This window comes from Prionailurus bengalensis, chromosome C1, assembly GCF_016509475.1.
Source record: "Prionailurus bengalensis isolate Pbe53 chromosome C1, Fcat_Pben_1.1_paternal_pri, whole genome shotgun sequence".
NCBI classification, from domain to species: Eukaryota; Metazoa; Chordata; class Mammalia; order Carnivora; family Felidae; genus Prionailurus; species Prionailurus bengalensis.
The window spans coordinates 143,292,080-143,307,105 of record NC_057345.1 but is presented as its reverse complement, the minus strand read 5'-3'; the positions used below and the strand labels follow the sequence as shown (position 1 = coordinate 143,307,105).

The 15,026-nt window shown below is 44.7% G+C and overlaps 1 protein-coding gene across 1 annotated transcript in view; it reads left to right on the top strand.

Annotated features, from left to right (window-relative positions):
- The first annotated feature begins 983 nt into the window (after positions 1-983).
- CACNB4 (calcium voltage-gated channel auxiliary subunit beta 4) overlaps positions 984-15,026 on the top strand; it is a 253,636-nt gene continuing 239,593 nt past the window's right edge. The window contains exons 1-2 of the mRNA XM_043576711.1: positions 984-1,134; positions 1,658-1,741. Coding sequence (XP_043432646.1) covers positions 1,075-1,134; positions 1,658-1,741 — 144 coding nt within the window. The 5' untranslated portion in view covers positions 984-1,074. The remainder of the gene's footprint in view (positions 1,135-1,657; positions 1,742-15,026) is intronic.

Genomic DNA, 15,026 nt, shown 5'->3' with positions numbered 1-15,026 from the left:
GCTGATTTAGCAGTTTGAGTTACTATATATATTTTGATGGGTTTCTCATGCAGTATCTATAGTTAAACGAGGTCTCTTTATTTTTGACTTCTCACATATTTTTCTTCCCTCTTCTTATTACTTCAAATTCCTCTTCTCCACAGTTTGCTTTTGCTTTGATTTCAAATTAACCTCTTATATGTATTTGCAGGAAGAAACCAAGGGGTGCAACAATGGCACGGATCGTGGATGGTTTCAGGGATGAGTTTCTTCCCTTGAAAACAGCTATCCGCGTAGAAATGGGAGGCACGTGGCCAACTCTGGCTTTTTAGCAGGTCTAACATGACCTTCAAAACTCCTTAGGACACGCCAGTCTCCTGCGAGGCTGCATCTCCCATTAGGCTGGCAGGTTCTCCTGCGGCCGCCTGGATGTGTTGGCTCCGGGTTGTGAAAATAGAGTTGACCGAACAGTACAAAAACACAGACAAAAAACAAACCAGAAACCCCCATGCCTTACCATGGCGGGCTGATGAGTGAAGTCGTGCAAGGAAGGTTCTGCTCGTGCCCTTTTAAAATTCCAGTGCAACACACACACACACACACACACACACACACACACACACCCGCGCGCGCCCGGTCGGCTCTTCCCACTCCCTGCCACCCTGCACCAGCGTCCCTCCCCAAGTCCTGATTCATGAACCGTGCCACCTTTGTCTCATTTGAAACTGTGCAGACTATTTTAATCCTTCCACCCCCACCCCAGATTCCCCCCCTCTCCATCCTCTGGAAAGCTCTCTGATGTAAGGCGCTCGCTAGGTGGGGGAGCGCTTCTCCCGGTCGGCTCGGGTAGGCGAGATCCCCAGAAGCCCCCTCCGCGGGACCTCTGCCTGCCGGGCCGTGACCCGGGGACCCCGCTGCGGGCGCGGGAGAAGCGCCTTGGTCCCTTTAAGGTGTCTTGCTCTCCGAGGTGCGGGCAGGGAGCCCGGGAGCCGGCGCGGGTCTCGCTGCCGCCCTCCTCTCCTCCCGCTCCCCGGCCTCCGGGGGCCTGCCCGCCCTCCGCCCGCCGCGCGCCGGCCCGCCATGCGGCTGTGAACCATGTCCTCCTCCTACGCCAAGAACGGGCCGGCCGACGGGCCGCACTCCCCCACCGCTCAGGTACCGCCCCCTCCTCCTCCCCCCTCCCGTCCCGGCGGCCCGAGCGCGCCCCGCCTTCGTGCGGGCAGCGCGGGGCCCCCAGTCCTGAGAGTCGGCCGCCGCGCGCTCCCACCCCTCCTCCTCGTCCCTCTCCTCCAGCTCCTCCTCTGCCTCCTCCTCCTCCTCCTCCTCCTCCTCCTCCTCCTCCTCCTCCTCACCTCGTCCGTCTCAGCGCTCCCGCTCTGGAGCCCGCAGCCTTCCCCAGCCGATGCCGGGGACCCGGACCCCGCGCCCCGAGAGTCTTTGTTAATGGATGTGGTGGGTGCTCGCGGGCTGCTCTCCTCGGGCATCGTTGCAGCCGTCGAGGCTCGTGGTGGGGGGGTGGGGGTGGAGGCTGTATCTGGGGACCGCCGAGGAGACTGGGGTACGGGCTCTGGGAGACCCTGGGGAGCTGGTCCGGAGGCGGACGCTGGCCCGGGGTGGTCGTCCGGCTCCGCGCTGCGGTCCTCACCGGCTTCTCTCTGGCCCCGTGTGTCGAGTCCAGGTGGCCCGAGGCACCACGACCCGGAGGAGCAGGTTGAAAAGATCCGATGGCAGCACCACTTCGACCAGCTTCATCCTCAGACAGGTAGGAGGCGGGCGCGGGGAGACCGCGCGGCGGCAGGTTGGGGAGAAGGCCCGGTGCGGGGCGCGGGGGTCCGGGAGCCGAGCGCTGCCACCCAGAGTGCGAGCGGCGGGTAGAGTCTCTTTGCGCCCCTTTCCGGCCGGGGCCGGGCGCTCCCGCCGCGTCCTGCTTCCGCATCCCCCTGCGCGCAAAGTCTTCCCGGCCGGGCGGCTCCTCATCGCCCTCGAAGTTTGTGCGTTCGAATGCGAGTTGCTGGGGACCCGGTGTAGGGCAGGGATGTTGAATTTAAGACTGAAAGTATTTCTAGTTGCACTTTCCGTGTGTGGTAACGTCTTCAAGTCGCGTACTTGACTTTGAGTAACCAGAGCCCCAGGGGCCCCGCACACGGTTTAATTTGGCTGACAGGTCGGGGTCTCTGCTGTTTGTCGTATTTCGAATACTCTTCTTAGTGTGGGTCTTGGGAGAGATCTGCCAGCTCTGGTCAAATGAAAGACGCTTTGAGCAGAAAGTTTGGTGTCACTTGGGACCTCTGCTTTGGTTCGCTTAGCTAGGGAAAAAAGACTGCCCAGACCTGGTTCTATTGAAATAAGCAAAGGTCGGCACTCAGTTCGAGGGTCTGGGTGGTACTACACTTCGTGTTTGTTTTCTTCGTAGTTGTTTCCGTCTGTGTAGTTCTAGTGAGCGTTCTGTGTGCTAAAACATCGCCGATTACACTGAATGCTTAGGTCTCTTTCACCTTGACACAGGAGATTGGTCCTTAATTTTCTACTGCCCATGTGCTGTAAATGAAACCATCTCTACATAGCTGCGGGGTGCTAGCGAGATCTTGAAAAAGTGAGTCACCTTGATCTCTCTTTGGAGCGGAAAAACTCTGGAGGTGTGTGCTTTCAGGGTGGCTTAGGAATACTTTGGTTGTGGCCCCAAGACGCTTTTATCCCAGGCTCTGCTGTGGGCTGCTGGAGTGACCTTGGGAAGTTCTTTTCCCTCTAGGTCACTGAGAGCATTGTGTAATATGTTTTTAACCAATGATGGCAGCTGGGGTGTGTTTCCTTAGTGATTATCATCAATTTAAACATTATCTAGGACAAATGGGCTTTAGATTCAAAATTGGACTCAGACTTCTCCTAAAGGGTTTAGAAAGCATATTTAGATAATATTTATTATGCAGTACTCATTTTCTGCAAACAGATTGTTACCACTACTGTTTTTAATTCAGGGAGCACCAAGTATTTACATTCTTCAAGTAAATATATTTTGGATCCTGAATTCGTTCTAAAAGTGCATTCTATTCCCTTTGCAGTGCGTAGATCATTTGTGCATTTGATAAAGCGAAGACATTCTTCATCTTTAAAAAATTTTTCACTTATGTGACTGAGATCTTGTTGATGTTTATTTTGTAGGTGCCTATTTTTGGTGGTGTTTTATTGTTGCAAATTCTTAGAAATACTAATTATACAGCAGTGTATTCTGTGAGCTGTTTGACTAAAACTTTTGAGTTCATCTTAACTGTCACTTCACTAATGCTTTAGACTTCCAACCACAAACAAAACAATCAATATTTTTTCTAATATCCTTATTCTTTCCTCAGTTTACTCCAATAAATGAGACAATGCATGGATAAGTTCTTGATAAGTGTGTTGCTATGTATTGTCTTAAAAATGTAAAAAGTATTGCATGCTAATAATTTTGGGAGTAATTTAAACCGGTGCAATGTATACGACAAATATGTTTCATTAATCTTTCTGAAACTGGGATTTGTTGATTTAATAAAATGGTCTAATTTAAATATAGAAGTTAGTTGTAATTGCATGATATATACAATCTTTTTCTTTTCTGTGTAAAAATAATACATAATTTTTGTGAACACTTACAGTTGAGTAAGTATCCTACACATGATCTTGATTAAAAATGACATAATGGACCCTTCTCTAATGGCTACAATAAAAATAACAGGGATTTTATTTCTTTGACAAGCGATGGAAAGTTACTGCAAATGGAAGTTAACTGTGTTTTTTGAAATAAAATTGAAGAGTTTTCACCTGAGTGCCAAAGTATTTTTTTAAAAAGCACAGTAGCTGTTTATGTTATTAGAGCCTTCTTATTTGTAGAATGACTAATGATTTATTGTTTTTGAATTCTTGGTACACTGAAGTGATGGGATTTCTTGGTGATATCTCACAGTCTGTGTGATGCCTTTGCACATGAAGAAGACAGTGGGGATGCCAGTAAAATAGTGCTGCTCATTTTTGTATCCTGTTATTTACAAAATTAGAGAGGGAAAGCGTTCACTAAAAAAAAAAAAATGATGTGTCGAATCAGATGGGTCATATGGGGCTGATGGTGAAGCACAGAGGACAGTTGGCAAATAAAATAAAACAGTTTATTTTATTGTCACCTAGTAAAATTGTTTAATCTTTATTTTTTCTTTTTATTATTATTTTTTTAAACACTTTTTAATGTTTATTTATTTTTGAGAGAGAGATACAGAGCGGGAAGCAGGGGAGGGGCAGAGAGAGAGACACACAGAATCCAAAGCAGGCTCCAGGTTCCAAGCTGTGCACAGAGCCCAATGTGGGGCTCGAAGTCACGAACCGCAAGATAGTGACCTGAACGAAGTCAGACGCTTAACTGACTGAGCCACCCAGGCGCCACTTATTATTATTGTTAAAGTCTTCTTCAAACTGGTAAAAAGTTGTAGTGTTTGTGTGTGTACATGCACGCATACACATGCACACATGTGAGTCGGGCTGAAAACAAGCAAACTGAGAAAGTGAGCCTGCCTCCACTCTGACGACTGCTCACAAAGTCTCTCTCGAATCTGTGACCTTGTTTCGTGGGCTACTAGATTGCTGGTCTCCACAATCTAGGAGGGATGGAGATTTTGGAATGAATCCAGGAAACAACTAAATGGTTTCTTTGAGGAAAGGTGAGAAGATTAAGTATTTTGCCACGATAAGAATAAAGAGAGCTCGGGGTAACCCAGTAGTGGTCTTCAAAGTGTACACAAAGACATTCTTTGGAAATGTGATGGACTGTTCTCCTTTTTCATTGAGCAAGGAACTCAAGAATTGCATGACTTCATTAAGACTGTTGCTATCATTGAAATGGCTTTCCAATGAGTCCGTAGATTTTTTTCCTAGGAGATCACTTGTGACAGGCCATTTGTGAGTGGATTCTTTATTCATGTTTTAAAATTTTAGGAAGCACTTATTTAAAAAAATAAGCTGTCAGCACAGAGCCCAATGTGGGGCTGAAACTCACGAACCTGAGTCAAAGTCAGACGCTAAACTGATTGAGCCACCCAGGCTCCTCTAGGAAGCACTTATTAAACATCTGCTCGGTGCCCAGCACTGTGCTAGATGCTATGGAAGAGGAATGAAAAGACAGAGTCCCCGTACCCAAAGGATTTTATAATCTACTTACAGAGACATAGATATATACACACAACATAGTGAACTGTAGCAAGGAATTAAGGTGTGGGCAAGATGGCCATATGCACTGAATATTGTAATACTCTGGGTGTCACTGCACATAGAGTTGCTGTGATGGAGTACTCCAGGTTACTCTCACTGAGGTTATCCCAGTTTTCTCCCCTCTGGGGTTCAAAGAGAAAATCTGGTCAGAGTGTGATTATTCTGTTGACCTCTCCTTGTTAAGGCTGCCCTTATCAGTACTGCAAGTCTTCTAAGGCCTGGCCCCTACTAGTTTGCAGCCTTGTCTTAAACCATTATCTTCTAGCTTTGGGCACAGGTCTTGCACACACCACCTTCCCTTCTGCCATTGGCCCTTTGTACATGCTGAGCCCTCTGTGGAGGGCTCTTGTTCTCCGTTCTGCCAAGTTAATTTTTAATCTTTGTTGAGACCTAAGTTTAGTCTTCACCTCTTTTTTACTACTTTTTATATTTACTTATGTATTTATGTATGTACGTATTTATTTATTGATTTATTTTGAGAGAGAGAGAGAGAGTGCAAGTGGGGGAGAGGGACAGAGGCAGAGAGAGGATCTTAAACAGGCTCCATGCTCAATGCGGCGTTGGATGTGGGGCCCAATGCCATGATCCTTGGGTCATGACCTGAGCCGCAATTAAGAGTTGGACGATCAACCAACTGAGCCAGCCAGGCACCCTCTAGTCTTCATTTCTTTTTCTAATCTCTTTGATGATGTCAGTTCCTTAACCACGTACCTCATTCCAGAGTGCATTTTGCCAGGTCTCAGTAGATTTCTCTGTTAATGTCTGTCCCCTCATCCAGATAATAAGTACCACTGGGGCAGGGACATACCTGCATTTGGTGCACTTGATTGTCTTTGTACCCTAAGCATTTAGCGTAGTAGATGTTCAATAAGTATTTATTTGGATGAATGAAGGAGCGGATGGATGAGGACTAGCTTCATATATTTTAGGCGTGGCGTTGTGTTCTAACATTAAACTCTTTGTTTGATGGGGAGAAATTGACTCCTAACAAAACTTCCCCAAATTTAGTGGCTTAAAGCAACAACATTTTTTTTTTTTAATTTCAGTGTGCTGTCCAGTTAGTTCTGTGTGGTGTTATCTGGGCACTGGCATGGCTGAAAGGTCTAAAATAGCCTCACACGTGTGGTTGGCAGTTGGTGCTGGCTGCTGGCTGAGAGCTCGACTAGAGGTTTTGGCAGGGGGCTCAGTCTTCCTCCACCTGGGCTCTCAGCATGATTGCTTGAACTTCCTTACAACATGGTGGCTGGGTTCCAAGAAGGGGCATCCCAAGAAGCAAAGGAGGAAGCTGCAGATTTTGTAAAACCTGCTGTTGAAAGCTACATGACATTCCTTCTGTTACAATCTTTAAATCAAAACAAAGGGCTAGCTCAGTTTCAAAGGAAGAAGAAATAGACTCTTGCCATGGGGTACAACAAGGTCACCTTACAAAAGAGCATGTAGAATGGAAGATATTCTCGCAGCCATCTTTGGAATCATCTACTCTAGATCAAAGAACCTTGGCTTTTTTTAGGTATGCTAAACAAACGATCATGATAATAATTCAGTAAGCCCACACTGTATTTAGAGATTTAAAACATATTTAGTTACTAAGTTGATACTATAATAAAACAAGCTGACAAAAACTTCTTTGGGTTATAATTTGGAGACACATTTCTCCAATAAAATGCAGATTCATCAACAGAAGGTATATGCTTTGTGCATAGCTCTAAGAATAATCATATGCCTAGAGACATGCATATATGCAAAATTTATCTATAAACTTAGAATCACAAAATTTTAGAACAGGAAGACATTGCAGAGGGAAAGTACTTCAGTTCCTCATTTTCAGATAAATAAGACAGAGACTCAAGGACAGAAAGGCTGTACTGACGTCACATCAGTAGTTGTAGAACAGAGACAGGGGATCTTACTCAGATCCTCCAGTTTTTCCACCACAACACACTTCATCCCTGAATAACCAGGATAGACATACAAACACAAAGATGTGGACACATGAAAAGACATATGGAGCTTATTCCTCTTAGATCCTAGAAATATTCTTACCTTATATGGTTACTGTGAGGAACAAAGCAACCACTGGAGAATCTCAAGACTGTAGTTTTTTCCCCAATTTTATCATGAGATGGAATTTTTGTTTGCATGGTTCATGGTGGTTGGTTTGTTTGATTAGTAGTCATTGTATTAGCCAGTGCTAACTAGGAAATAAAACTACTTGCAATTTTGCAACTGAGGAACTTGAATGTAGAGACATGGTTAAATAGGCAGTGGGAGAGGTTGGAAACTAACCCTGGAGGTTAGCAACAGCAGGAAGCCACTGTTACCTCCAGGCTAGCAGGACAAGTAGAGGAAACTGTTACTGGAACACAGGGGCCAGAATCACCTGGTAGATACTGTAGCCACTGGGGTACTGTTTTATAGGAGCAAGAGACAGAGGACATACCTCACACTTGTTAGGATGGCTACAATCAGAAACACAAGAAGCAACAATGTAGGTGAGGACGTAGAGAAAAGGGAAGTTTTATGCCCTGTTGGTGGGAATGTAAATTAGTGCAGCCACTGTGGAAAACAGTATGGAGATTCCTCCAAAAATTAAAAATAGGATAAACACCATATGACCTAGCAATCCCACTTCTGGGTATTTATCTAAAGAAAATGAAAACACGAACTTGAAAAGATATATGCATCCCCACATACATTGCAGCCAGTGTTTATAATAGCCAAGGCATGGAAACAACCTAAGTGTTGATTGATGGATGAATGCATAAAGAAATTGTGGTATGTATATATACGATGGAATATTACTCAGCCATAAGAAAGAATGAAATCTTGCTATTTGTGATAATATGGATGGACCTTAAAGGCATTATGCGAAGTGAAAGAAGTCAAATGAGACAAATACTGTATGATCTCACTTGTATGTGGAATCTAAAAACCCTCCCCAAACCAAAAACCTAAAACAAAAACTGAGCTTATAAGACTGATGGTTGCCAGAGGCAGGGATGGGGGTATAGGTGAAATGGGTGAAGGGGTCAAAAGGTACAAACTTTCAGTTATGAAATAACTAAGTAATGGGGGATGTAATGTACAGCATGGTACATATAATTAATAATATCGTATTGCATATTTGCAAGTTGCTTAGAGAGTAGATCTTGAAAGTTCTCATTACAAGAAAAAAATGTATAACTATATATGATGATGGATGTTAACTAGAATTGTGATCATTTCACAAAATATAGAAATATTGTTATGTTGCATACCTAAAATTAATATAATGTTATTTGCCAATCATACCTCAATTAAAAGAGACACACACACACACACCTACAGAGGAGATGTAGCTTCTGCTAAAGAAGCCACTTGAGGGGAGAGAATGAGGAGTGACCCTCTGCCTCCCCCTTCTCCTGGAGTATTTGCCCTTGACTGAGCCCAGCGGGAAGCCCGCTGACCTGGGAGCCTCGAAGCAGCCTGCAGACCTTGGCCCAGCAGCACAGGGGAAGGGGAGAATGACCCTGAGGGAAACTGGCCAGGACCGGCACAACCATTGGTATATTTTAGCTGCATGGAAGACAATGATGAATCCGTCTCATTAGCAAAGTTGGAAGTTTCCTTTTGCTCTGGGAGTAGAACTTCCTGGCTAAATGGGATAGTACAGTTGAGATGAACCTGAGGGAAAAGTTCACACCTATTTCCTGTGCGAATTTCATCTGGAATGCATCTTCCCAAATTGAGACCTGGTAGACCAAGAAAGAGCTCTGCCTCTTGGGCAAACTGTCCTTTCTTTGTTCTTGCTCTTGGGCTTGAAGGAATGGAATGGGATTTACGAAGCTCCTTACTGAGAAATCCAATTACTGGGCAACTCACCTATTAACCAGTCACTTGTACATTTCTCTAAGTCCCTGTTCTTGGCTCACAGAGTTCCCTAAATTTCACTTTTGTGGAATAAAGAACTATTTATCCTTCACTTTAGGATGGTAAGATTTTATTGAACCTTAGATAAATTTTGATTGAAATTTTAATCTTTCTAGAAAGTTGTAGGATGCTGTGCAGACACTTAAGTTGAAAATAACCTCGGTTTTACCGTGACTCCCCCCTCCCTTACTTACTCCACCGGTGCCACAGGCAGTGTCGTCTGTAGGTGCTAAGGAGCAGAGACTTCTGTTTCATCGAGGGCCAAAGCAAGGGTGGACTAAAGAGAATGTGGTTTAGTCAAACCGTGTGGGTGGCTGGTTGTAGAAATCAGTCCCCCTACTTCTGGGGAGTCTACCAACCCAGTGGTGTTCCTGGATGCAGCCACCCTAGTTCTGACCCACCTTTTCTGGCTGACGTTGTAGCATTATCCAGTCTCCTCACCTACGTCCTAGTTTGGCCATTTCTTGGTCTCATTTCTGCAGTGCAGACTACTAACCAGGGCGAGCAGGCTTGCATTTCACTCAGATTCCCTGAAGACCCTAGGAAGTATCAGAAGGCGTGTGCTCAGAGGGGCGGGCGTGCAGGCCCCATTCTTCTTTCAGTGTTTGCCGCTGCGTGCTGTTTTTAAGGCAACGTCTTGGAGCAGAGTATTTCCTAGAACAGTGCCATGTTCTCCGTCGCTCACACCTTTGCTGGAGCTTCCTTCCCAGCAGGAGTGTGTGCGCCGAGTGAATTACAGGCCTCGGAAACACAGATCCTCTGAGTTTGTCTTTCCTCACGGTGTGCCTGACAGAGATGCAGAGCACCTGGACGCTTTTCACTCCCTTTGCATCCAGGGTGTTGCACCAACATTTCCTCTGTGGGACCGTGCAGAGCACTTCCTTAACCAACCGTCCCAATTACACACTGTCTTTATAATACCTCTCCAGGTTAGAATACAGCCAATGGAGAAATCTCAAGAAGAGCTAGGTTGTTATGCACAAAGAACCCCTATAAAAACACGTTCTGATCTGAGCAGCTGGTATTGCCCTGCTTCACAGAGTTACCTGCTCGTGTACTTTGTGAACCAAGAAAACGTTGAGGTAGAATACGACACTCTGCCTTCTCGAAGAGTAAGTTGTGAACCTGACTACAGAGCAACACATCAGGAATTGTATGTGGATTTAACCATGTAAACGGGGCAGGAAGTGGGGATAGGACTAGAGACGTAAGCTGAGATTAAGGAAAAGGCGAAATTATTCCATTTTAAGGGAATAGTTTTGTGGCTTTCAGGTAACAATAATGACAAGCTGTGTGCTATGGCAACCTGCTTTCAGAAATAGATAAGGCTTGGACACCTGGGGGGCTTAGTCGGTTAAGCATTTGACTCTTGATTTCAGCTCAGGTCATGATCTCACGGTTCATTAGATCGAGCCCCCCATCAGGCTCTGCAGGGACAGTGCGGATTCTGTCTCTCCGTCTCTCTCTTCCCCTCCCCCACCAAGTAAATAAACAAACATTAAAAAAAAAAAAGAAATATAGAAGGCTGATACTTTATCAACACCTGGCTTGAATATAGAACTGGCTTTGAAATTCCTTGAACATCGTTGTCGTATGAACTAGAGTAAATGTGCCCATCTGCAAACTTTCTTATTTTCTTGAACGTGTCCTTTCTTATTACCACATACACAGAGCAGAGGCGATTACTTGACTCTGAAGGGGGCGTTCAGCACTTGTACTTTATGCACCGAAAGCATTAATTAGTTCGGGGCTGTACAGCTTACGTGACAACTAATGAATGTGTCTGATCCTATCACTGTAATCATTTGGATGACCAGCAGGGCCTGTGTTATTTCTCATTTTATGTTCTTTGCTGGTGCGGGCATCTTTCTCGAGGGCTGCAGTCTAATAGCTGGACCATCAGCCTTCGTTTGGAGAGGAAAGATTTTGTAAACATGAACTTGGAAAGAATCTGCATTTTTCTGGGTTGTCAAAATCACTAGAAATGGTGAATTTGTGTAGTGTTCACTGTGTCCAAATAGTATAATAGTATTTTTAAACTCCTTAGGAAAAATTTGTTTGCAGTGTCTTTTTTAGTACTGGAAAGACCAGCAGTAATGGAAATTCATAGTAGCTTACGTAGGTGAATGTGTCATACCCTCTACTTTCCTCTCGAATGGCCGCGTGCTGATGTCGACAACTCAGATGCTGGTAATGTTTCCAAATCAACAGGTGGGTAAAACAATCACCGTTGCTAGAACACTCTGAAGGCATGACTTTCTCACCTGGCCTCTTAGTGTGTATGTGTGGAACAGAGAGGGGGAAGTCATTCTTACAGGAATTCAGAGGCTGTCTTTTGTTATCAACATAATCTAATTTTAGAACATGGTCATCACCCCCAAAAGAAATCTTGTACCCATTATCAGTCATTTTCCATGCTCCTCCCCACCCCTAGGCAACTATTGATCTGTTACTCTCTATGTCGATAGATTTACCTCTACTGGACATTTCATATAACTGGAATCATATAAGAAAATGTGATCTTTTGTGAGTGGCTTCAGTGTTTTTTGTTTTTTTTTTCATTAACATATTCTCTACACCAGCCTGAGGTTTTCTAGTTGTAACCCCTGGTCTAAATGTGCAGATGTTGGCTCACTTGTGTTAAGGGACTTGCCTTTCCTTAAGCGTATGCTCCAGAGAGCTTTTCAAGTCATGGTGTTGAATGGGGATAATCATAATTATACTTATATTTATTGTGGAGCTACAGTCTCAGGTCATAGAGCTGAATTTTGTCGGGGGCAAAACTATTTGACCTGCGTGGAAATCAAGTCCCTGACCCTGGCCTCCTTGTCATCAGGATTGAACAAAACTGAGTTACGGTCATCTATCGAAGGGGATTTATATAATAGGATGAGATCACTGGGATTAAAAAAGTGAGTAATGTAAGTAGTTATTGCCATCATTTTCAATAATTTTTCATAATAGAAATGTCTTGAATACTTACAATCCAAAATACTTTCAAAATTTTATCTAGGTGTTTGTAATAACTCCACTCTGGTAATTATAATGTTTATTCCTTGGGAGATACAATTAAGGAGAAAGCAGAGTGCTCAAGTCCCAAGCTAAGTACAATATTTATGGGACTTATTGGGTACATAAAACTGTACTCTTTATGTGGCAGGTGCTGCTCAATTATATTTGAGCACTTCCCTGGGGGACAAAAGTCAATTATCAACACAGTCGTGTGGGAGAGAAATAGGTCAGCTGCAAATATTCTCTGCTAATTTCAGAAAGCTTGAGGGGTGATTTAGTTTGGGGGATTTTTTTTTGTTCTTTTGGTCTCTGTGCTATAGGGAGACCTTCTGGTAGGGAAGGCTCAGTTTTTCATTTGGTATTGGTTGTCATATTCATTTACTTCATTAAAAAAAATTTTTTTAATGTTTATTCTTGAAAGAGACAGAGAGAAAAAAAAAAAACATGAGCGGGGGAGGGGCAGAGAGAGAGGGAGACACAGAATCTGAAGCAGGCTCCAGGCTCCAAACTGCCAGCAGAGAGCCCGACGCGGGGCTCAAACCCACAAGCTGTGAGACCATGACCTGAACTGAAGTTGGATGTGTAACCGACTGAGCCACCCAGCCCCCCCCCCCATTCACTTACTTTAATATAATATAAATATTGCTTTTGATCCTGTAAAATGAAAATTAAACCAAATAATATCTTTTTTACTTTATTTTTTTAAACCAAATAATATCTTTTTAAAAATGAGGTCAAAAACACATTCTAAGAGTAATTGTACCTTGTAGGGGCGTTCTTATTACTATTGCTATTTTTACACTAACCGAATAAAATGCAAATTTCGTATTCCAAGTATTTTGTTTACTGTTTCTACATAAGAAGAGTAAAAAGTACTGGTTGTAAAAAAAAAAAAAAAGGACATTGGGGTTTAAAAAATTAGGTTTATTTTTTTTTATTGTGGTAAAATATACATAACAGGAAATTTTACCATTTTAGCCAATCTTAAATGTATAGTTCAGTGGCATTAAGTGTATTTACCAGTGTTATTTTTTTTTAGTGGATGTGCGGGTTGTTTAAAAAGTGTAAGCAGGCAAACCTAAATATATCCAACTTATAAATACGCTAAAAACATCCACCTGGAGAGGCCTCCCACCACGTCTGTGGCCTTGTTAAAAGCACAGGCAGCAGCAGAAAACAGACTTCTAAGTGCTTCACGCAGCTGTGGCTCCTGGTTGAGAAAACCCAAGAAGCAGCCATCCAGAAGCGGAAGTGCCCTGGAACCCCACGGGCCCGGGTGGGCTTGGGAAACTAGGGCTGTGACAGGGGGCCTGTGCCGGTGGTGGTGTTGCCCTGGAATACCTGTTTTTACATGCCCGAATGCTTTTCTTCTTCCTCCACTCACTGACGTCCAAGCACCTTCAAGATGATTTGGGTTAACGAGCAGCCTATTTGAAAAATATGCTTGTTCCCAGGAGTCAGGCGGCTCTAGTCATTCACACAGTACTGTAGTTTGACTTCCTGTTTACCATCCTTAAAAGACCCGCCACAACAAAGCAGACACGGTCCCCAAGAAAGACCCCAGTCTCCCTGAGTCTGTTTGTCCTTTCTCACAGTCGCCTCCCCTTCCCTTCCCATCCAAACTTGTCCCCTCTGCCCCTGCTATAAGCACACGCACCCGAACTTGGACTCAGCCCCTGCTGTCTCGCCTCCACCCACTCAGCCATGCCATTCCTTCTCCTTGAGGAAGGTCTCATCATTTCCACCTGGTGATGATTTTAGCATCGGTCAAACCCCTCTAGAACCTTCTCCCCCATAAAACTCTGTAGTATGGCTCCAGATCTCCTTCTGTGGCGTTCGCTGGCATTCTGTTTTGACTCTTCTCCTTGTGTAACCTGGGTGTCCCCATACCCCACCAGTCTGCGGGTCTCCGTGGACACTGTCACTTACGAATCTTGTGGGAAAGAGGATGGAGGAGCAGGAGAAGTTGTAGGACATCACCATTAATAATCCGCATTTCACTTGTTCACCTTTCCTACCTATAGGTAGACACAGGACCTTAACACCTGCCTCCTACTATCTTGTCCATTTTTTCTGGGGGTCGAGGGGGTGCTCACAACTCTGTCCCTCGTTGATGTCTGCTGCCACAGCCTTTGAGGAAGGCTTCTTGTGCTGCAGTTGCTCTGCCTTAGTCTTTGAGAACACTGCTTTCTGCCAACTAAGATGCTGCTTCTCAGGCAAAACCTAGAAGGTAACAAATAGCACCATGCCCTTCAGCCTCCCCGGACAAGCTGTGTTCCAGACGTCCTCAACTCTGGATCACACTCTGTCCCCTGGGCACTCCCTGTGCCCTGCATGTCAAAGATTCCCTTGTAAAGCCAGCTTCTGTACTTTTGGCCTGCATCTCTCTGTAGGGTCACACTGGGGAACAGGCACTATTCTGCCTCTGCCCCGGGAATGTACACAGGACTTGCTCCTGTAAGCCAACTCCCATGCATGTTGATCTGTACAAATTGATGTGGATACAAGCTTTGAATCCCTTAAAAATTTTTTCTTAACATTTATTTATTTTTTGAGAGACAGAGTGTGAGTGGGGGAGGGACAGAGAGAGAGGGAGTCACAGAATCTCAAGCAGGCTTCAGGTTCTGAGCTGCCAGCACAGAGCCCGATGTGGGGTTTGAACTCACGAACTGTGAGATCATGACCTGAGCCAAAGTTGGACGCTTAACAGACTGAGCCACCCAGGCTCCCCTCCCCTCCTTTTTAATGTTTATTTATTTTTGAAGGAGAGAGAGAGACACACACACAGACAGACAGACAGAACATGAATGGGGGGGGGGGGCAGAGAGAGAGAGAGAGAGAGAGAGAGAGAGGCACAGAATCCAAAGCAGGCTCCAGGCTCTGAGCTGTGAGCA